Source organism: Phoxinus phoxinus (genome assembly GCF_949152265.1).
Source record: "Phoxinus phoxinus genome assembly, chromosome: 5".
Classification (NCBI taxonomy): Eukaryota; Metazoa; Chordata; class Actinopteri; order Cypriniformes; family Leuciscidae; genus Phoxinus; species Phoxinus phoxinus.
Genome location: NC_136880.1, coordinates 34356350 through 34379782, shown reverse-complemented (window position 1 = coordinate 34379782; position 23433 = coordinate 34356350). Strand labels below are relative to the sequence as shown.

Genomic DNA, 23433 nt, shown 5'->3' with positions numbered 1-23433 from the left:
AATTTTGATTACAACTGTATTAACCCCCGCATGTAGTAACCTATCTTTTCAGATTTATTTCATAAAATCCATAGCTTATACTTTTCTGTATCTGATTTTCTGGAGGATCATGTCATTAAGATCGGAGGATTCATTTGTTAAAGAAATAGTACAGGATGGAAGGTGATATTGAGGACCATGGAAACCTGTACAATTATTGTGAAGCAATAAGAAGACGACATTTTGTTTGAAATCTTTTGATTAAAGAAATATATATACAGTATATATATTCTTTCTAAATGCCAGTTTTTTTTATTTGACATGGCAAAACTGGCAACGTTCATTCAAACTACATTTAGAAAAGATATTATATAGGAAAAAAATATGTAATTATTTAATATCAATATTTTAAATTGTAATAATATTTTTTACAATATTACTGTTTTTACTGTATTGCATGCAGCCTGTTGGGCATAAGACTTTCCAAAAAATTATAAAATGACTTACTTTTGAATGGAATTTTGATATTATAAAAACAATTACTATGATTTCCATTTTGATATATTGACAGTTTGATATTTTTTCCAACTCAAAAGTGATGGAAATGAAAATGCACTGCAGGATTGACCCTTTGAAGCTGAAACAGAGCTGACAGGCAGCATCTCACCACACACAGCGCTGAAGCCTCGGCTACGCTACAGAAGCAGCTGACTCAGACGAGAGCGCTCTCCCTGGTAATTACAAAATATCTCCTGGCACGGATATCAAGACACGCTTCTTTGTCCTGTTGAATTGAACGGCGTAGAAGCACCGTATCAGCAGCCATTATTGTCTGAAATGGATGGGGGTAATCACTCCGGCTCCTCTGAGTTCTGCAGGGGTAATGAATTGCCACACTGTGTCTCTTGGACAAGAGCCACGCCGAGAATCACTTGCACCCGGGCCATTGTTCTGCCAGGATATAATACGAATTTCCCGTATTACAAATACAGTATATAAAGAGAAGATGAAGTGGCTGGGAAAAGAATGAGGAGAATTTCTATAGCTCTGCACAATAATATTGAACCTAGACGATGAAGGCAAACAACATACTTTTGTTTTGAGCTCAACAATTAACCACTGGCTTCAGCAGCTCTTTGAATTTATTCAAACAAAAAGAGCCTAAAATTTCAGCAGTGGAGTGGACCAAGTTTTTTTAAAAGGGATAGTTCACCCAAATTAAATTGAGTTACCTCACTGTAAAAAGTGTTCAGTTCACTTACTTGAAAAAATTAAGTAAACCCAATGCCTTAAACTTGACAATTCCACATTACTTCATGTTTTCGATTAAGCATGAGGTTTATTTACTGAATCATTTTTAAGGAAACGGTGTTCCTCAATTGTTTCAAGTTAAGTCAACTGATCACTTTTTACAGTGTTGCATAACATACCAAACCTTAATTGAAAGTCATTGGTATCTAGCATTGATATGTATACTTGTCTTGTGCGTGTGTACCCATAACATCCTACAAGGTAAAAAAAAAAAAAAGGGGGATGTCATAATAGAAAAGACTAGTAATAATATTCACATTAATCAGATATTGGCTGTGTTAGAAATCACCCCTGTACCCTCATATCAATATCAAATGTATTTCTAGAACACAGTTCCAGAAGTGGGATTGAATGTGAGATTGAATAAATGCACTCAATAACGTCCACAATGGTTTCGGACACCCAAATGGCTGTTCCCTCAAATAGTGCCCTGTTTAAAGTCTCCAAGAAAAGTTTTTTGGGTTTTAGTATGAATACAGTATGTTAGCCTTACTGTCATCTATAAGCTAGTGTGCTCCAAAACAATGACAAAATTCGCATTTAGAAGACCAAACCCAACATTGAAAATGAAAATCAGGTTGATGTCAGAATCCAACGTCAGATTGACATCAATCTCCAACGTTGGACAGACTTTGTATTGTGGTTGAAAATGAAATTGGGACGTCAACCCGACTTTCATTTCCAACCAAAATCCAACGTCTATCCGATGTTGGATGTTGACGTCAATATGACTTTGGGTTCTGACGTCAATACGACGTTGGGTTCTGACGTCAATCTGACATCGGGTTCTGACGTCAATATGACGTTGGTTTCTGATGTCACTCTGATGTCGGGTTCTGACGTCAACTCGACTTTCAATTCCAACCAAAATCCAACATTTCTCTGACGTTGGATGTTGACGTCAATCTGACGTCGGGTTCTCGCCCGACTTTATTTTCCGTGTGTGTGTGTGTGCTCTTGTTTATGTGATTTATGAGGACACAAATTTATAATTGTATTAAACTGGTATTACAACTTAAACGTGGTTTATGAGGACATTTCATGACTCCTCATAATAATTTAAATAGCTTAAAAACAACATAAAAAACTATGTTTTATTAAAAATGTAAAAATGCTTAATGTTTCTTGTGATGGGTAGGTTTAGGGATAGGGGCAGTGTGGGGATAGAATATACAGTTTGTACAGTATAAAAACCATTACGCCTATGGAATGTTCTCACAAGTATAGCAAAACCAGCCTGTTCTCACCCAAATGCGTCTCTATAGCACGCAGTGTGTTTATCGTGCAATTTATACGCGAAAATTAGTTTTTACGTGGATATGATACGCAGTTTTGCGCGTGCATATGATACGCACTTAATTTCGTGATATACACACGCACCCCACACCACTAATCCTACCCAAGCGTATAATACACACGCACCCTACCCCACCCTAAACCCAACCATGTGCTATCCATGCGTATACTATGCACGTAAAAACTCATTTTCGCGTATATATTACACGATAAACACACTGCGTGCTATATAGACAAATCTAGATTCTAGATCCTGTAATTACATGTCAATCATTATGTGTTCCTTTGTTCTAGATTCTACAACTAAACCAAAACAGAACATACATGTGACAGTTTTAGCTAAACAATGGACAAACCCAACTGTTGAGTTTAAAATGGTAATTTATGCCATCATTTGACCCAAACATAAGTTGAAACAACCCTTTTTAGACCCTTTTTAACCCTTTATACACTTTTTAGAGTGTATAATAATAGCTAAATAATAATACTGAGGGAGACGACAACTCCCTCTCAGCATCTAAAGTGGTTCCTGCCCCGATCGTATCACAAAATCACCTCGAATGGCTTTGTTTAAAACTCGTCACAGTAAATTAGGTTTTAGCGGCACTGATCTCTAATCATTAGTCATCAATTGCCGGTGTAATTTACATTGCGAGTGTTCTTCGGTTCTGAGCTTTGATTTGAATGCACAAAGAGGATGATGTGGAACTGATGTGGCCACTTCACCTTTTATGCGGGAGGTCCTTACTTGACTTTTAAAAGTGAGACATATAATTTAGCGCCGGGGAATATAAGTCAGTGCCATGGAAACAGGACGTCACATCCTCGAAAAGCTTTCAGACTCCATTGTTATTCCCCTCGAAATCTGTTTCTCGGGTGTTTCCCCAGCACTTCTTCTTGAGGAATTTATAGCGTCGAGAGTTGACATCGTTCTCTGAAATTTTTACAGAATATTAAACTCTGTTCTGAATCACACAGTTGGCTTTGAAGGACTTCTGCAAATCGCCTCTTAATCAGGGTAATTGATTTTTACGAGCAGACCCCTTTCGCAGCAGGCTGCTGGTTTTACAGCCCCCCTCAGAGATAAAAGGTGGGCGATCCAGCGGAAAGGTTAACAGCCACTGCGGCAAGAGGAGAGCGGCTTTGCCCTACTTTTCTGTCCACGGGCTAATGCATAATGGAGCCACCTTGACCCCATAAAGCACCCAGGGCTCCCTGTCCCCTTAGAAGCACACTTCGACCTGTCACACTTGATCTACAGTTTAATTTGATGCCAGTGCAATTTCTGCCACAATTTCACCGGGTGTGTTGCACTACCCCATGAAAAGCCAATGGAAGCATGTATAAATATCCGGCTGAAATATCAAGCATGCCCTTGTCAGTTCAAGCTTGGGTGGTAATAGCCAAGCAGATCCAGGGTTGTCCAATCATGTCCGATATTGATAAAAAAGAGCATGTATTTTGGCATCTGACCTGGCAGTGGCACTGAGCTGTTTAGCAGCATCAGAGCGTCCCTGTAGGATGTTTAATTCTCATTCTGGGTAAAAGCAGGAAGAATTGGCAAATATGAGAATCGCCTAAGGCTTGGAAGCTGTGTCTCAAAATGCTACGCAATTAGTCTTTTGTTTGATGTAGAATTCTGCGTAATAAAAAAATCTTCCCAATTGAAGTTTCCGATCTTTGCTAACCGCCTGAAAGCATTTAGATAATTTGTAATGCAAGATAAACATGTAAAATGCAACTTTGTGAATCCCAAAAGGGATGTGTATCATATTAAAATCTAGATGTTTATTTCCCCTGACAAGATGATTGAGAATCATAAAATGCTTCATAAAACCAGACGAGTCAATTCTAAAAAAGTTACAACTGAACTATAAGCTTAAAGCCTTTCTGAAGTTATAGATCCTTTCTTTCCACATTTATTTAAATAATGCTTTGTATAGATTGTTTCAAAGAAGTGTTACAGGGATAAACAGGATAACAATTATCAATGACACAAACATCCTCAAATATGAGACAAATTCAAATTCAGCTGTAAAGCAACTCAACAGAAGACCATATTGTGCTTATTCAGTGAACTTATTCATCATTATGAGATGAAGTTGAATCAGATAAAGCAGCTCAGAAAACAGTGATGTCATCATCCAGCTCAATTCAGGGAAAGTTTGCATAAACAATTAAGCATTATTGTTCCTCCTCTTTATTGTCATACAGGGGTCACCAAGCCAATGGGAAATCAAAGGGGACACTTAGGTGGAACTAAATCATCCAACCCCTGTTTTTAGACTGAATTTACCCATGGGGCAGTGAGTAAGGTGCATTCGAGTTTATAAGGACGTGTACAAGGTGAACATAAAAGGTTGTCATGCTAACTGATTACACTTTGACAATGTGGCTGACAAATTTGCATCAGTGAATTCAGAATCAGTTTGGTATAAGATGATCTGCACAATGTTATGATTTTCTAATTTAATGGATAAGCATATTAAAGGGATATAATGTGCAGTAGTGTAATACTGTCAGTTTTCCCAAGCAATGTGTTCAGAAACAATAAATAAATAGGCATACATGAGTACAATTTACAATCAATGAGTAGATGATGAATATAAAAACTTACTTTTTAATATCTTTGGTTAGTGTAGCTATATTTTAAAAGTACTTTTATACAAATTCAGCATGCCACTGTTTGAAATTTCATGGCATACCCAACCATATGGATTATATAGAAATACTAACCTGTTAATACTAACATTTACTATTCTATAGAGGATCTATAAAAAACAAGTAGCCTAAATAAAAACCCTGATACTTGTCCTTAGACTAACTGGACTAGTATTGTTGCTCTATTGTTGATTTGATTGCTATTGCTCTCCTCATTTGTAAGTCGTTATGGATAAAATCGTCTGCTAAATGATAAAATGTAAATAGACATACACAGTAAAGCGATGAAAAGCAAAACAGTGTTTTGTCGTTATCAATGCATTATCGCTAAAAATCCATTTTTTTCATTTTTGCACGTTTAAATCAGTCAGTTAAAAGGATAGTTCACCCAATAATGAAAATTCTGAAAGTTGTTCCAAACCTGTATGAATTTCTTTTATTAAAAAAAATATATATATATTTTTTTATAAGAATATGGATAACCAAACAGTTGATGGGGCCCGTTGACTTACTATGGGATCCATCAAATGTTTGGTTACCCATATTCTTAAAAATATATTATTTTGTGTTCAGCAGAGCTGCAGAAGAAAGAAATTCATACAGGTTTGGAGCAAATTGAGAGTGAGTGGGTGAACTATCCCTTTAAAGGCTCCTATGAAAGGCTCATGCGCGGTCTTCTTGAGCCAAAATGGCGTCCATGACACATAAGCTGTCTAGCGTATAGCCAGCTAAAACATTGCAGTATGTTATTCTCTTTAATCATATTAATGATATGTGTCAACCAATAAGATATTATATTTTATTACTGCAAGTGTAAATGTGACACCTATAGTATGATATGGTATTTTGCATATGCTTAAACCTATTTTTTTCTGGAAAGGCACAGAGAGCAGGACCCACACATGAACCGTAGAATGGACCACTTACACCGTCCAAACATGGCAACTCACGAAGCAGATTCAGAAGCCGGTGCTGGTATGATTACTCACTTTAACCTCAGCATTATTCTGTCGCATTACATTTATTGCGATAATAGTCTGTATGAATACGTCACATCATGCATTTTGCAACTGGGTCGAAGCAAATGTATGTGATTAGTCATGCTTGCACAGGTATACTGGCAGTGCGTTACAAAGAAAAGCTAATTTAAACGCTGGACTCTTCTTGTTAGATTAGTTTCTTGATATTATTTTCTAATTGTGTTTCAATTAAATCGTACCTCATTCTCGTAATCTGTAAAATCCATTGTAAATCGTCCGCATTATGATTAAATATGTCATACTATGATACCAGTTGTTTTTTACTCTGTGAGTTTTCATTTTATTTGAGTGCTAGTTTGACGATTAATAAAAATCGCATCTATCCTCGTAAAATATGCTTTGAAAGAATTTGTTATAATGCAGGAAGTCAATAAGAACCCGGAACTACAGCTCGACGAGAACGCTGATTGGATGACGCTAATCTTAATGTCCACGCTGAGAGCTCTGATTGGCTTAGAGTCAGATCGCTCTGTCCTCTTCAAGCTGTCAAATGATGTGAAATACAAACAAAGCAGAAACATATGAATGCTATCATTGAATACCCTTGTGAGACCCTATATATAAATGCGTTTTATGATGATAGTTTGTAAGTCTTTTACGTCAGTTTGTGTAGTTAATGTAGTTTTAATGTAGTTAAAATGAACAGTTTCAAAGTTTGTTTCACTTTCTTTTTCATATTTTATAAGTTTACCTACTCTAGTTTCTGGAACATTATTGGTTTGCTATTACTTGTGTGAGTCCCCTCTTCAAGCAGAGACTAACCGGTTTAATTTTCTCAGGCTTTTGTGGGAAGATGTGGATGCTGTGTGCTGCACTGCTGGCTCTGGGCTCTGTCAACTCTGTCAACGGGGACTCAAAAGCCGTTACAACAACACTGACCACTAAATGGCCCTCTACACCACTCCTGCTGGAGGCCAGGTTAGCTTGAACGACAGCATCATGGATGACTGCATGTTTCATATATGGTTTTATCCTCCCGTTAATATTAATTGAAATGCCATTATATTTTACAGTGAGTTCCTTGCTGAAGAGAGTCAGGAGAAGTTCTGGAACTTTGTAGAAGCTAATCAAAATATTGAGAATGAACATGATGGTAATATTTGATATGAATCTCATCTATTACTTTTACTTCATACTCATGCAAATGCTTTTCAGCCTGTTTGCTTATTTGTTATGAAGCCTTTGAGATCTTATATTTGATATTTAAGTAATATCACATGTGCAAAAGTGCATATTCTAAAATATTGCATACTTGTATGCAGTTGTTTGCTATACCAAATGTTAAAGGGTTAGGCTAGTTCATCCAAAAATGGAAATTCTTGCATCAGTCACTCACCCTCATGTCGTTCCCAACCCACCATAAGACTTTCGTTCATCTTTGAAATTGCAAATGAAGATCTTTTTAGTGAAAAATTAGAAATTGTTGTCCCTCCATTGAAAATCAGTTCACCATAAACTCTGATGCTTCAAGGGCAAGGCATTCATTAAGATATCATAAAATAAATCCATACGAATTTAACGATTTAATACAAGTCTTCTGAAGCAACACAATCGCTTTATATGACGAACAGATGCAATTCATACTTTTATTCACATATAAACATTGTTCAGCAAACATATATAAAGCACTCAAACATGGTAAACGGAATCTCAACTCTATTTGCTTGACGTATAAAGCGAGTGTATATAAAGCAACAAATAAAGGGATCATGTCTCCTCGGAAGACTTGGATTAAACCGCTAAACCACAATCTCTTTATGAACCTTCAGAATTTTGTGTCAATAGCCTTTCAATGGAGGGACAGAAATCTCTCAGATTTCAATACAAATAAAGTCTTATGGGTTTGGAATGACACGAGGGTGAGTAATTAATGACTAAACTAACTCTTTAATATGAATTTATTACAGTTATTAATACAAATATTTCCAGTTGCACCAACATGATTTGTGTTGTTGCTCTTGAAATGTGTACGGCCAATCAGATTACAGGACTGTTGTCTATATTTCAGACACGGATCTGGCTTACTACGATCTGATCCTGAAGAGAGCCAGTGCGCTGCTGAGCCCAGTGCAGCTTAACCTGCTGAAATTTGCCTTATCTTTGAGGGCCTACTCATCCACCGTCCATTCCAGCCAGCAGGCGAGTGATGCCTCTTCACAGCTGTTTAATATATTATAAACTCAAAGCAAATCTGGAGAAAACCGGTTTGACTCAACGTATTATGTGCTGTTTGTCCATGTAGATCGCATCTAACGAGCCTCCTCCGTCTGGCTGTAAAGCGTTCTTCAACGTACATGGACAGACATCTTGCGATACTGAAAGACTTAAAGTCATGCTGGATAATGCCTTAGAACGGTGAGTACCAGCAAGACCTGCTGCAGCCTTCCATCCAACATGACCTACAAAGCTCATTGAATGAATTTATCAATTGATCAATTTCCACCTAAATATTTTAGTTAATCTGGACTCACAAAATCCCTTTTTAAATGAACAATATCTTTAGTTGAAAATGCTTGAAAATGTTGTTAATTAGAACAGTAAGTAAATATAGCACTTTCAGAATTATAACAATAATTATTATAGATTTGTAATGCTAGAATTAATAAGCATAAATTAAGTTAAATCTATTTTTATTTGTACAGATGCTAGCAAATGAAAGTCACATGCTAAATTCCATCTAAAACTACATAATATATTTTTTTTTGTAAACAAACATTGTATTATAACTATTGTAAATGTTGTTTTCATGTCCTCATATTAATTGAGAGCCTACTGTAAATGTAATATTTGTACTTTTATAAACAGATTTACAAACATACATTTTCCCTTATACAAAAAAATGACATGATAGCTAACCTAAACACAACCTAAATTGTTTAATAGATATTTTTCTTCTTTACTTTTTAGGCAAAAGCCATACTTGTTCAAAGGTGATCACAAATTCCCCTCAGCCAATCCTGATGCACCGGTTGTGATTCTTTATGCTGAGATGGGCACCAAAGAATTCTCCAGATTCCATCAGTTTATGTTGGCCAAAGCCAACAAGGGCCTGATCAATTACGTTTTACGGCACTTTCTCTCTGTAAGAATCAAAACTCTTAATACATCAAAGTAAAAATAGCTTAAATCCAAATGCAATGAATGTTATCTTTTCATTTTAAGATTAAAAATGTCTTCCATATACTCTTATCACCCATGCAGAACCCCAGCAAGAGTAAAGTGCACCTCTCTGGATTTGGAGTGGAACTGGCCATCAAAAACCAAGAGTACAAAGCCAAAGATGACACACAAGTTCAGGGTATGATAGCAGTCTTTATATTGGATATTTGTATAATTTAAAGACAGCTATTTTTTTTAATTAGCAAACTCTTTTCTCCACTTTTCACAGCTGGAGCTGATGCAAATGCCACCATAATAGGTGATAATGATTCTGTGGATGAAGTCCAAGGCTTTCTGTTTGGCAAACTCAAGTAAATACACTTTTCATAAACCGAACTCTCCATTGACTAAAATGCCTGCTTATGTTTGAGATTCCATAACTATATATCTTGATAGCACATATTGTTGTATTTGCCAGGACCATTTATCCTGAACTTAAGGAACAGCTGAAGGAGCTCCGGAACCATTTGGTTGAGAGCACCAATGAGATGGCGCCACTTAAAGTTTGGCAGATGCAGGGTGGGTGTTTCTGAACTAGTGGAACTGCTGCCATCTATGACATTTTCATTTAATGCCTGCTTGTTGGATGAAAGTGTTTTTTATTAAAGCGGAAGACTGTGAACAGTCTCTCTTGCTGTGTTTTTAACACGGTTAAGGTAGCAGAGCCTCTCTTGCCATTGCTTAAATGTATATTTGGCACACTTATAATAATTCCACTACATCAAGGCCGTTCAAACTCAATTATTGTATTACCTGTGACTAAAGGAGCACTCGGGTTGCTCAATACTCATTCTGACGATATGCGAACGGACCGTTTCCACATTCTTAATTAGCTGTGGTTCTGCTGGCTCGTGCGGTTGTCAAACACAACTCCCTCTAGTCCAGAGCTCATTACTGCTCTATCAAGGTAAACTCATCAGAGACTAGTCACATTTAGCAAAACCTCTGAGCCAACACACACACACAGTTGAATGCAATATTCCCAACAGTACTGTAAAAGTGCTTTGGCACATCAAATTAATTTTATGTAGAATTAGAGAAATTGGCATACCGTATACAGGTCATGGCTATTTCAAATGAGATCTTGAATATTTCAAGAGCAAGAAATGCAAGTTTGAATAACTTCAGCTTTTTATCCTCCTCCTCAAGATCTCAGCTTTCAGACTGCCGCCCGTATCCTGGCAGCTCCCTCTGTGGACGCTCTCAATGTCATGAAGGATTTGAGCCAGAACTTCCCTACCAAAGCCAGGTAAAGAACTATCTATGTATCGAGTACTGTTCTAACCAGACATGATAAAGCAACAAACATTCCTTTGTTTTCTTAGTTTGACATTTTGTTTTGAAATATCATCGGCCCGAAATCCTGCTCCACTTAGCTGTGTATTTTTGCTGCGTTCATGTCATGTCATAATTACCGTACATACGAGATGACAACACTTGACGTTTTACTCGGAGCTGTTCATGTCCTCAGACTCAGAATTATGTGCTTTTATGCCAAAACCATAGGATGCTGCCAAAGCAGTAAATTGATGCTAGAAACAGTATTCTTACCAGGTGTGACATAACATGTTTATGTGTGGCGTGAAGTTTATATTTCACTTTAAAAAGCCACTTTTCCATGTGTTTAAAAAAAATCCTCATTGGCTCTGTAGTTGCAAGTCATTAGAAAGTTTACTCCGAGCTGGAAGTTTTGAAAGGAAACGAGACTTAACTGCCTTCCAAGAGGTTTAATTAACACTTTAAGGAGAAATGACCCGTCAGCAGTTATGATGAAAATAATATGCTTTATTTGGCCCAGACAGCGCAGCCACAGATGTGTTTTTTTTGTTGTTTTGGCAAATGCACTTAAAATGTGCTGCCCACACTACCACACTAAAATGCTATTTTGCTAAAGTGATCCTTGACATCATTGAGGATAATATGCAGTCATGTTTCGCCCAGAGCAATTAACTGCAGCTCTGACTCAGCGACTCTAAAGAGAGAGGTTTTTTTTTTTTAATTCAAAGCTTTCTGAATGCAGACTTGCTTGATGTCAGTGAAAGCGATCTCATCTGTATTTAGTTAAACAGCGTTGATTAAAACCCTCAGCAGCATAGACACATTTATGCAGATTATGCTAGGTGTGCATTCAAGGTTTGATTATAATGCATCGCCAGGATGAACTAATGAATCATTTTCAGTGTAAAAGCTCACATTTCTCTCTCCTCTCTCAGGTCCTTAACAAAAACAGTGGTTAATTCAGAGATCCGTAAGGAGATTGAAGAAAATCAAAAGGTGAGGGCCACCTTTGTCCTTTTCCCCCTCATGTTCCTTAACTCTTTTTCTCAAAGCTGTTGCGTCAGCAGGTGTTCTCATTCACGATGTTTTTCGTCTGCACCGCTGAGATAATGGATCCAAAGAAGCCCAGTCAAGTCTTTGTTTTTGCCTCATAATTCACCAAGAAAAGTCTTTGCGATGATTCTCTCTTCCCATATATTAAAACCGGTGTTAAAAAATGAAAGGACGTCAGTTGCAAAGTGTTTTGGTTGTGTGGAGGTAATGGAACGGAGACTCATTCCTCTACACACCTCTCTGCTTGTTTTCTTCCCATTCCTCCGTGTGTAAATGCTTTTGTTTTGTCACCGAAAAAAGGAAATGAATGAAGTAATTGCGCCAAATGCGGTTTATACGTGGCTTCGTTCATTGTTTCGGTCATTTCCTTTCTGTGATTAAAGCGGTGTCTTGCCTCTCGTAATGAGGACGTGTAACAGACCTGCTCCTCATTCCTCACTGTAATTGCACGCTGGGAAACATGACGAATAGAGGCTCTTTAAGTTTCTCTAATGAGCTCCCTCGCCCTAATGCATGTGCCTTTAGTGAATAACAAACATGAGTGCCACGGATAAAAGCATGAATATATAGAGTGGACATGGCCTGAGGCTCAAAAGAGTCTGCTTGAATTATTGATCATATTGAGCATCTCTTTCAACTTCTGTTCTGATCTATGAAGTGACAGAAACATGTTTCATCCTGGGATTAGCAACCCACAGGGCTTGGTAGGTTATATTAGAGCTAATTTTGAGTGTGTCATACCTAATGTCCCATGTTCCCATGTCTCCTCTAGTATTTTAAGGGAACGTTAGGTCTCCAGCCAGGAGACTCTGCTCTGTTCATAAATGGACTCCATATTGACCTGGATGTGCAGGATATTTTCAGGTAAGAAACTGTTTTTTTTCTTTTTCTTTTATAAAGTAGTGTATATCTAACAACTCCATTTATAAAATATTATATATTTAACAGAATTATATTGTATATTTAACAGAATTATATTATATTATATACACACAACAATACATTATTATATTATTTTATTATAATTAGTATATATAATTGGCAAAAGTCTAAAAATATTTGTTTTAAATGATAATAAATATTTAACAAAAATAAGAAAAACAATAATAATATTTGACTATAATATCATACACTAAGGCTCAACAGTTTGGTGTCTGTAAAAATGTGTGCTCACCATGAGATTTATTTGATCAAAAATACAGTATTGTGAAACAATTAAAAATAACTGTTTAATATAATATATTTTAAAATTTAATTATTTATGTGAAGGTATATATATATAAATTCTGTTCTTTTGAACATACTATATTTCAAATGGAAAAAACTGTCACTTTTTATACATGTAATTCATTCTTGCTAAATAAATACATTAATTTCTTAAAAATCAACAACTTTACCATAAAGTGAGATGTGTTTGTTGATGTTTATCATGTGTTTTTGCAGCATTTTTGACGTGTTGCGGAATGAGGCAAGGGTCATGGAGGGTCTCCGTAGTCTGCTCATTGACACACCCTACATCCACGACATCCTCAAACTCAACGTCCAGCCCTCAGACTCTGACTATGCCGTGGACATCCGCAGCCCTGCTGTTAACGTGAGCCACTTTTTTTTTCTTATTTTTTTTTTTTAAGCAAACCTGTTTTCAAAGAGAGATAATCGAGAATAATCCCACTTTCTCTCTTTCTTCAGTGGATTAATAACCTGGAGACAGATGGCAAGTATGCGTCCTGGCCCTCTAATGTGCAGGAGCTACTGCGGCCCACCTTTCCTGGAGTCATTCGACAGATCCGCAAGAATTTCCATAATCTGGTGAGTATCGCAGGTGCTGTGTAAACATCGCTTTGTGTCACAATTTCCTTCAGACATTTTACATTTATGCATTTGGCAGACGCTTTAATCCAAAGGGACTTGCATTGCATTTCAAGGTACACATTTACATTCTTATCAGTTCTTGCTTTTTCTGGGATTCGACCCCATGACCTTAGCGTTTCAAGCGCCAATGCTCTACTGTTTGAGCTACAGGAAAGCTACAGGAAAGCAGACATTAACAATTCACAGTGTAAACCCCACATAGATCTGAATTCCGCAAATCATTTTACAGCGTGTGCTTGTGTCGTTCTGACAGGTGATGATTCTGGATCCGACCCATGAGAACACGGCTGAGCTGATCAGCGTGGCTGAGATGTTTTACAGCAACAACATCCCACTCAGGTCAGTCTCAAATTAGACCGAACATTATGACAAGAACATGATTCATTATTCAGTTGTGAATTAATGTCAGAGCTTTGGCACAGTGGTAACGCACACGTTCACAATGCATACGAGCCATGATACTCCCTCAGTCGTAATTATCTCTAATATAACCTACATCCAGGTCAAATCTGGTCATTTTCCAATGTCATTCTCACCCCTCCATTGAACTATTTTTCTGTGGCTCTTAATATATCAAATATGATATCTCACTTAAAGGGATAGTTCACCCAAAAATTTTAATTAGCCCATGATTTACTCACCCTCAAGTCATCCTAGGTGTATATGACATGAATTGCCCGTAACGACAATTTTGAAAGAGAAATGTCAGAGGAGCTTGAGTTTGTTGCCCAGCCCTGTTTGTTTGAACTGCGAGAGGCGTTGTGTTCATCTGAAAGAAGAATGTCATGTCTAGGATCCCATATTTAATTTGAACTCAGGAATTAGTGGTAGCTCAAGAATGACTGTAGAGAAACCAAGCTATCGAAAGTTTAGTGAAATGAATATGGATCGTTTTAAATCTATGATTGAGCACACAACATGGGATAATATTTACATTCAACATGATGCTGAATTGGCTTACCAGTTATTTTTTCAAACTTTTAATTCTATATTTCAAGAGTGCTTTCCGCTAGTGAAGTATAAAGGCAAGTCAAACAAAACTAAACCATGGTTCTCTTCAGGATTATTGAAGTCCTCAATAAAGAAAAACAAATTATATAGAAAATTTCTTAAAAATCCAACACCATATAATTGTGATACATACAAGCAATATAAAAATAAATTTACTCACCTAATTCGTATAGCTAAGAAAAATTACTATTCATACCGACTTAAAGAGTCTGCTAGTAATATAAAATCCACATGGAATATCATTAATGACTTACTTAACAAAAAAAAAGGTTCTTTTAAATTTCCAACTAATTTTACTAAAGATGGTATCTCTTTTGCCAACCCTTTTGATATAGCAAATGGTTTTAATGATTTCTTTGCCAATGTTGGAAGGCAGTTTGCTGAAAAAATTGTTTATACAGATGGTTGTCCAACCGACCCAATTATTGGTTGCTTCCCTGCAATAGGTAATTTTGATCCTCCGACATCTAGAGAAGTGTTAGGCATTATAAAAAACCTGAATGACACTGCAGCAGGTCATGATGAAATTAAAGCAAAACTTTTCAAAAAAGTGGCATTAACAATTAGTGAACCTTTAACTCATGTCCTTATGCTTTCTTTAAAAAGTGGGGTAGTCCCAAAAGATTTGAAGATTGGAAAGGTTATACCTTTATTTAAGGCAGGGGATCCTAGCCTTTTTAATAACTATAGGCCGATCTCCATTTTACCTTGCTTCTCTAAAGTTTTGGAAAAACTGGTATACGCAAGAATGTTAAAACATTTGAATGACAACGAGATCCTATATAAACATCAATATGGATTTCGACAACAACACTCAACATATATGGCTCTGTTACAACTCATAGACAAAATTTCTATAGCACTGGATAACAACATGTTTGCAGTTGGTATATTTTTAGATTTGTCAAAGGCATTCGATACAGTTGATTATGACATTCTGATTTCCAAACTTCACCGTTATGGGTTTCGGGATGTTGTACTCAAGTGGCTTGAGGATTATTTGATTGATAGAGAGCAATATGTAATTATTAATGGTAGTACTTCCAAGAGAATTAAGTTATGTTGTGGTGTACCTCAGGGATCTATTCTTGGGCCACTCCTGTTTCTCATTTATATAAATGACCTAGCTTCGATGTTTGAATCTGCATTGCCCATTTTATTTGCAGATGATACTACTGTTGTCATATCACATGCAAACTTTGATTCCTTGATGAATGAAGCTAATAATGTTCTACTATATATCGCAAAGTGGTTTCAGATGAACAAACTTTCATTAAATATAGAAAAATCTAATTATATAGTTTTCAGGAATAAAAATAAAAGGGATTTAAAAAAAGATGCTAAATTATTTATTAATAACATTGAAATCAACCAAGTTACAGTAATAAAATTTTTAGGGGTATTATTAGATGAAAAACTTTCATGGAAAAACCACATTGATTATGTGTGTGTAAAAATCATGAAGTCACTTGGCATCATCAGAAAAGTTTGTTCATTGGTAAATCAATCCTGTCTTTTAACTCTTTATTATAGTCTATTATATCCTTACATCTCTTACTGTAACATTGTTTGGGCCAGTAATTACCCTTCTTCTCTGCAAAAAATCCATTTGATCCAAAAAAGGTTTGTTAGACTGGCAACAGCATCAAATCGGTGTGAACCATCGGCTCCTCTGTTTAAGCAATTAAATATTTTATCTATTTTCAGCATAAACGTCTATCAAACATGTATCTTTATGTATAAATATATGGCTCAAAATCAAAGCCTCCCAAAAGTGTTTAAAAACTATTTTTTAATGAACAAGGATGTGCATTCATATTCAACCCGACAATCAATGAATGTTCATCTTCCTTATTATCATACAACTCTTGGTCAATTTTTCTTAAAATATAGAGGACCGTCACTTTGGAATACTATTCCCTATTTTATTAAAACCAGCTCATCATTATCAGTATTTAAGTCAAGAATGAAAAGACACCTGTGTGATTGTTAAACTTTTGTATTGTGTGGTGTCTAGAATTGTCTGCCATTATTGTGATGATTGCTGTTATTTATTATAATACTTTGGTGTGGTATTAACTGAATAAACCAGAGGGGAGGTTTTATTATAAGCCCTTGGGGGTTTCTTACCTCTCCTGCACAATCCATATGTACTGTTTTTTACATCTATTTTTTTTGTTTTTGTTTTTTTTGTTTGTGCTAATAAAAAAAATAAAATAAATAAGGATGACTTGAGGGTGAGTAAATCATGGGCTAATTTTCATTTTTGGGTGAACTATCCCTTTAATCAATCTTTTTTTTTCTCATTATAGCCTTAAAGTGGTTGGTCAACTCTGTAACATGTCAGTGGAGTTGTAGTGTTTCTCTGGTAATTTCTCTGTTTCTGTCTGTAGGATTGGAGTGGTGTTTGTGGTGAATGATTCTGATGATGTTGATGGGATGCAGGATGCTGGTGTGGCTCTACTTCGAGCTTTCAACTATATCGCTGATGACGTAGACAGCCAAATGGCTTTTGACGCTATCATATCTGTAAGTCAACATCATCACCAGTGCTTCATACAACAACAATTTAGTGGTAGACAGAGTTTTCCATTGTGTGTGTATTTATTACTATTTTAGGATGGACATCGTCATATAACTACACTTTGTACAGATTACAGTTTTAATGCGGTTTTTATTTCTTTGCTGCATGGAGGTTATTCCCATTAAATTGCATTGAAGGCCCTTTTTTTCCAGTATTTTTTTGTTTTTTTTGTTTTTGTATTATTGCTAGTCAGAAGTACCGGTAGTGGGATATTGGGGGAGGGACATTCTCATTCTAGAGAGCATTTGGTTGGACAAAATTAGTGAGTGTAGGATGAGTCCTCACAATCTGTGGTCTGTTTTTCCAAAAGAGTATAATTTGTTTAAAGTATATCGGCTTCAAGTGAATTTCGTCTTTGTTTAGGAGCACACTGGCATGCATATCTAACCGATGTTGACTAAAAAACACACAAACATGTATTTTAATGAACAGTACAATAGAATGACTGTCTAGCAGGGATGTGTTGTGATTATCTTCTCTCTTTCAGATATTGAACAGAGTTCCCAGTGGAGGCAAACTGAAGGTGGAGCATGTAGTGGGTGTTTTGGAGAAGAGATATCCCTATGTAGAGATCAGCAGCATCCTGGGACCTGACTCTGCCTACGACAACAACAGAAAAGTGAGGGATTTGTTTTTCTAGTGTGTGTGTGCTTTGAATATTTCAGCAGTATCCCATCTCAGATGTCATAGTCGAAAGAGACCGAATGTTTGGTCAACTGTAGAGATTTCTGTGACTGTCAGCCAGAGGTGGTTCCTGTGCTAATAGCTCTTTGTGTCTACCAGTAACTATAACCCTTATTGAGGTAATATCTTCTGTCTCCACAGGAGGGAAAGGCATATTATGAACAGACTGGTGTTGGCCCGCTGCCCGTGGTGTTGTATAATGGAATGCCTTTACAACGTGAGCAGTTAGACCCCGATGAACTGGAGACAGTCGTCATGCACAAGATCCTGGAGACCACCAGCTTTTTTCAGCGCACTGTCTATCTGGTGAGAATTACATGTCTGTCACCCATAGTCACTGTGGTGTCCTTTTTAGGGAACACTACTTTAAAAAGTACCACATTATATTATTGCACTGTTCCTAAAAAATAGTTCAAACCCATCATCAATTGGCAAGATCTATCTATCTATCTATCTATCTATCTATCTATCTATCTATCTATCTATCTATCTATCTATCTATCTATCTATCTATCTATCTATCTATCTATCTATCTATCTATCTATCTATCTATCTATCTATCTATCTATCTATCTATCTATCTTGACAGAAAGAGTTTATTTTTTAATGCATGTATTTTTGCATTTATCTGAAGTAAAGTTTATGCTTTATTATCAGTGTCATCTTTTGAAATGCTTTTCATAATCTTTTCAGGGTGAGCTGAACAGTGACCATGATGTGGTGGATTTTATCATGAATCAGCCCAACGTTGTCCCACGAATCAATTCCAGAATCCTGAGCACCAGCAGGAATTATCTGGACCTTTCTGCCACCAGTGAGTACTTGTCTGACTGTGTTCATAACAAAATTGTGTTTTGCTGCTCTGCAGTTCTTTTCTGTTGAATCATATATTTTTTTGTTTTTCCTGTAAGCAAGCTAGTTTGAGATATACAACACGCATGCTCTCACAGGCTTTCGGGAATGAATATCTGCCTCATTGGGAATTCTGTGCTAAATGTCTTGTTTGTTCTTGAAAGCCCATTTATTTACAAAGACGTACAAATGAGGCTGCGGCAATGATATTCATAAACTGCATTGTTTTTTCGCGAGGAATATGAAACTGAATTTTAATAGCTTTTGAATAGTATATTTGCAGTCTTGCAGGAAGCTGAGAAAAAGACTCATTTCAATCTGAACTCAAATAGCACGGGATGTTCCGAAATAGCTGCATTCAAAATGACTTTGGTTGGATTCAATTAGGAATGTGAATGTACCTCTAACTGAGAACAAAGCACAACCTTATTTTCATTTTCTCCCCAAGTGTTTGGCATGACCTGACTTCCAAAAAAAAAAACCCAAGTCTTTTCTTTTCCAGACAATCATTTTATCGACGAATATGCACGTTTCCTCTTTCTGGACACCAAAGACAAGAACGCAGCGGTGGCCAACAGCATGAACTACATGACAAAGAAAGGTGAGGGGGTTGTTGCTATTGATCTCCATGAGAAACGCTGTTCCTCCAACCTGCTGCTGATCTCTGGCCTACATAAACACGAACAATAGAGGGTTTCTCTATGAGGCCTTTAATGAAATCTGTAATTCCAGGCTTGTTCTGTCCATCTTACATTAATTGCCTGGTGAACACTGCGGTTTTTCCATCTTAGACACATTTCTGAATTCATCAAAGAGAAATTGGCAGTCCCGGTTTGCAAAGTGTGACATGCTCATTGTTAGTTGATACTAACTTGATTTCTATATGAAATGCTACACATATCTTATTATTTATTGTTCTCTTTGCGTTATAATAGTCTTTTAGTTTGTTTCCGAGAATGAGCATTCACATGCAAATGAAGATGACGGACTCAAATCAAGCAGTCAACACTGTCTATCATGACCAAAGTCTTGATTGATATGTATTTGTCGCTGTCTGACATAAAAGACAGTTAATGGCATACAATCTGCTTTGGCTTTTAACCAAGATTATTTTAACCTCACCACTCCTCATTGTATAATCTGACAGGCAACACTCGTAAAGAACAGAATAAATTGCAGTGAACACCTGGCTTCAGACGCCTCAAAACTGTCTGTGTACCACTAAATATATGTCTGTTTTTATTTGCTTCTTCATTTCTTTTTTCTCGAATGCTGTTTTCAGGGATGTCAACCAGGGATGCTTCTGGTAATTGCATTGAGATGTTATAGTCACTTAACTGACAGCCCGCTTCCCATAGATCTCATTTAAACATGTAGTGCTGGAGTGCAAATGTTGTTAGAAAACGCCTACATTACTGTCATTAACATAACGCTCTCTGTTGCTTGAAGGAATATTCCGGCTTATTTAAAACGTAATGTCTGTGTACCACATCTGTGGCATGCTGTCGATTACCACAGGAAATAATTTCGACTCAGTTTGTGTACACAAGTGGGAAATGCATTCACGGGAATACAATTATAGTCGAAGGAAGCCTAGCAGGCCAGTGTGCAACATCTTTGAAAACACATCTATAAATATTTAAAATATCTTTTTCACTATAGCGCTGTTTTGACGGTATAAACATGACAGTAGAACGCAGTGGAAGTCTGGCAATGGTGCTTGCTAGTCTTCCAATTTAAGTGCATTCCTGTAAATAAGTTTTTTTCTCTGTAAATTATTGACAGCATGCCACTGATGTAAATGTTCCAGAATATTCCTTTTTAAGTGTGTCTGCAAGTTTTCAGATTACCATCTTATTTTTGTTGTGGTTGTTTTCTTTTAACCAAGTGAAGAAGTTTTCTGAAGCTTGCTATTGATTTACGCACAGCTGTGCATTTGTCATGTGTCCGAACTGTCACTGTGTGATGGATGAAAGAGAATCTCTTTCTATCCTGTGGTCCCCTGTAATACCTTTCTTTTACAAACATTTACAGGTTTATATCTAGGTTGAAATTGCCTGTCTGTCTTTGTGTGCCGCTTGGGCACTTCAGATACACCTTTTTGATTGTTAAAACCTAAGACAAGCGAGAATCCTTTCAGTTTCTCACATCATTTTCACTCACCTTTTTAGATTGCATGAGGAAACGGCATGTATCGCATATGTAATTTCCTTTAGCCCATGTGTCTGTTTTTCACTGACTTGCAGATGATGGCATCATCCGTCCAGTGACTTTCTGGGTAGTAGGAGACTTTGACAAGCCCTCGGGACGACAGCTGCTGTATGATGCTATACGTCACATGGTAGGCCATTGTCACTGAGTTCCATCAATGTTCGCCGAAAAAGACAATACACTCATACACAGTGTACAGGATTGAACTTTTTGTCACAGCTGCCACTGTCTGAAGAACTGGGATTTACTGGCAATTTCATTGTCTTGTTACTACTCCTGTTTTTAAATCTAATCTAAATATGTGTTTTTTACACAATGTGGCATTAAATCTCAATAATGTATTTGTATATCAATATTTATACAAATTAATGTAATTACTAAAATAAGCTATAATTTATTTTAATATAATTTACAATATATTTAGAGGCACATTTCAGCACAAATATTTGTATTTATTTTATTTAACTTTACATTTTATTAAAAAAAATGTATTCATGCTGAATGCACATTGTTAGGAATATTTTTCTCTTGACATTTGGTGAATGTTAATTTTGGACATGCATGTGTAGATTCAATGATTGACATATTTTGCTGGATAATTTATATTAGTTTATATTCTGTTTAGCTCTATTTTGTTTCTATTACAGTTTTAATGATCAGTTTCAGTCATTTATTTCAGTTAATTGCCAAGTCAACATTTTTTTCTTTTTTTATAATTATATTTAGTATTGTTTCCGCTTTATTTCAATTAAAAACAAAACTATCATTAGTTTAAGTAATCAGTAACAACACTGGATATTTCAACCTAGCATGCTATTCATATGGATTTATATAACAGCTCCATTTATATTTATACAACAACTCTAATCTTTAAATCACGGAGTGGAAAAAGAAACTTTCTGAACTAATTTGTTTTTGTTTTTTTTACTTTAGAAAACCAGTAACAATGTACGATTAGGAGTGATCAATAATCCCAGCGAGGACCCGTCTAATGAGAAGAGCCTGATTGCTCGGGCTATATGGTCAGCTATGCAGACCCAAACCTCCAACAACGCCAAAAACTTCATCACCAAAATGGCTAAAGAAGAGACGGCACAGGCTCTTTACGGAGGGAGTGACATTGCAGAGTTTGCTGTCGGGGTAAAATAAGCTCTCCTGGAATTCATTTACAGTTGTGATGGATTATGTGCTCTGGGTTATTTCACCGTTGCTGCTGCAAATGTCACTTTTAAACTGCATAATTTAATATAGAACAAATGTAACCAGATCCCTCTGCTTTTTTTTCTGCACTACAGGGCATGGATGTTCCTCTGTTTAAGAGTGCATATGAGTCCTCTAATGTGAACTTCCTATTGGCTCACTCTGGCTACTGCCAGGATGTCCTCAAACTGAAGAAGGGCCAGAGGGCTGTGATCAGTAATGGAAGAGTAAGTTAGACATTTCGCCAACTGACTGTATAGCAAGACTTCTGATACTGTGAAAGCTCTTCTTACTTTGCTTCCTGTTTTTTTGTTCTCTGCAGATCATTGGTCCATTGGAAGAAGGGGAGGTCTTTAACCAGGATGATTTTTTGCTTCTAGAGAGCATTATCCTAAAGACATCAGGAGAGCGCATCAAGGGCAAAATTCAACAGCTGGGCATGGTAGAGGACAGGTATGCTAGACCAATCCAGTGCTAAACAAGTTATATACATTTGTTGATGTATTCAAATGATTGCCGTTTGCATGTATAACCAATAGTAGAGCTCCAGACCTCTTTCAGTACAGAACTGTGGAAGGATTACGATGCATTACACATTACTAACACATGTACTTTCTGCAGTAATTACTTCCTCTTAATGAAGCGTGTCGGTCCGCCTCGAAGACGGAGACGTAATAAACGTTGCGTTTTATGTGTATTTACTGGAAGAGCAGACTGAGACAGTGACACCATGTTCATTATCCTCTCAGTAAACTTTTAGAGGGCTGATTATTGAAGTGTTGGCTATAATAGAGTTAGTCATTGTCTTTATCAGCGCTTGAATCTGGCATTAGGCCTCTGTGAGAGAGTTTGAACAAACTTTGCCTTTTGCTCAGCTTTGGTTAGCCATGGTGCTTGTGTGGGCAATACTGGTTCAAATCTGGTTGCTTATCCACTCTGTTATATGTGTCAATAAAAGTGATTTATCAAAAATAAATGGCAAGAAATGACACTACAAATAATCAAGAAACACAGATTCAAACACTTGAATTCTTTCTGTTTCACTCCACTGAGTAGGGGTGTATTTTTTTTCTTTCTTTCTGATTTGAGATCTGTCAATATTAGCCAGAAAATATAAAACCCTCATACACAGTCAATAAAATTAACATTTTGCCTCCGCTGCCAATGTCTGGTACATTTTAAGCCCATTTCCAATTTAGTTTTGTTACAACCTTTAAATAGTTTGTGAATCTAATCTGAAT

At 36.6% G+C, this 23433-nt stretch overlaps 1 protein-coding gene across 1 annotated transcript in view; it reads left to right on the top strand.

The window, feature by feature from the left end:
• Positions 1–6133: 6133 nt before the first annotated feature.
• Positions 6134–23433, top strand: part of uggt1 (UDP-glucose glycoprotein glucosyltransferase 1) — a 31668-nt gene continuing 14368 nt past the window's right edge. The window contains exons 1-24 of the mRNA XM_079611670.1: positions 6134–6222; positions 7067–7205; positions 7301–7380; positions 8296–8426; positions 8530–8642; positions 9195–9369; positions 9489–9585; positions 9676–9757; positions 9865–9965; positions 10596–10695; positions 11660–11720; positions 12550–12641; positions 13221–13371; positions 13467–13586; positions 13903–13988; positions 17054–17189; positions 17732–17863; positions 18070–18234; positions 18623–18743; positions 19284–19382; positions 21028–21122; positions 21926–22132; positions 22288–22419; positions 22515–22645. Of these exons, the coding sequence (XP_079467796.1) occupies positions 6150–6222; positions 7067–7205; positions 7301–7380; positions 8296–8426; positions 8530–8642; positions 9195–9369; positions 9489–9585; positions 9676–9757; positions 9865–9965; positions 10596–10695; positions 11660–11720; positions 12550–12641; positions 13221–13371; positions 13467–13586; positions 13903–13988; positions 17054–17189; positions 17732–17863; positions 18070–18234; positions 18623–18743; positions 19284–19382; positions 21028–21122; positions 21926–22132; positions 22288–22419; positions 22515–22645 (2819 nt within the window). The 5' untranslated portion in view covers positions 6134–6149. The remainder of the gene's footprint in view (positions 6223–7066; positions 7206–7300; positions 7381–8295; positions 8427–8529; positions 8643–9194; positions 9370–9488; positions 9586–9675; positions 9758–9864; positions 9966–10595; positions 10696–11659; positions 11721–12549; positions 12642–13220; positions 13372–13466; positions 13587–13902; positions 13989–17053; positions 17190–17731; positions 17864–18069; positions 18235–18622; positions 18744–19283; positions 19383–21027; positions 21123–21925; positions 22133–22287; positions 22420–22514; positions 22646–23433) is intronic.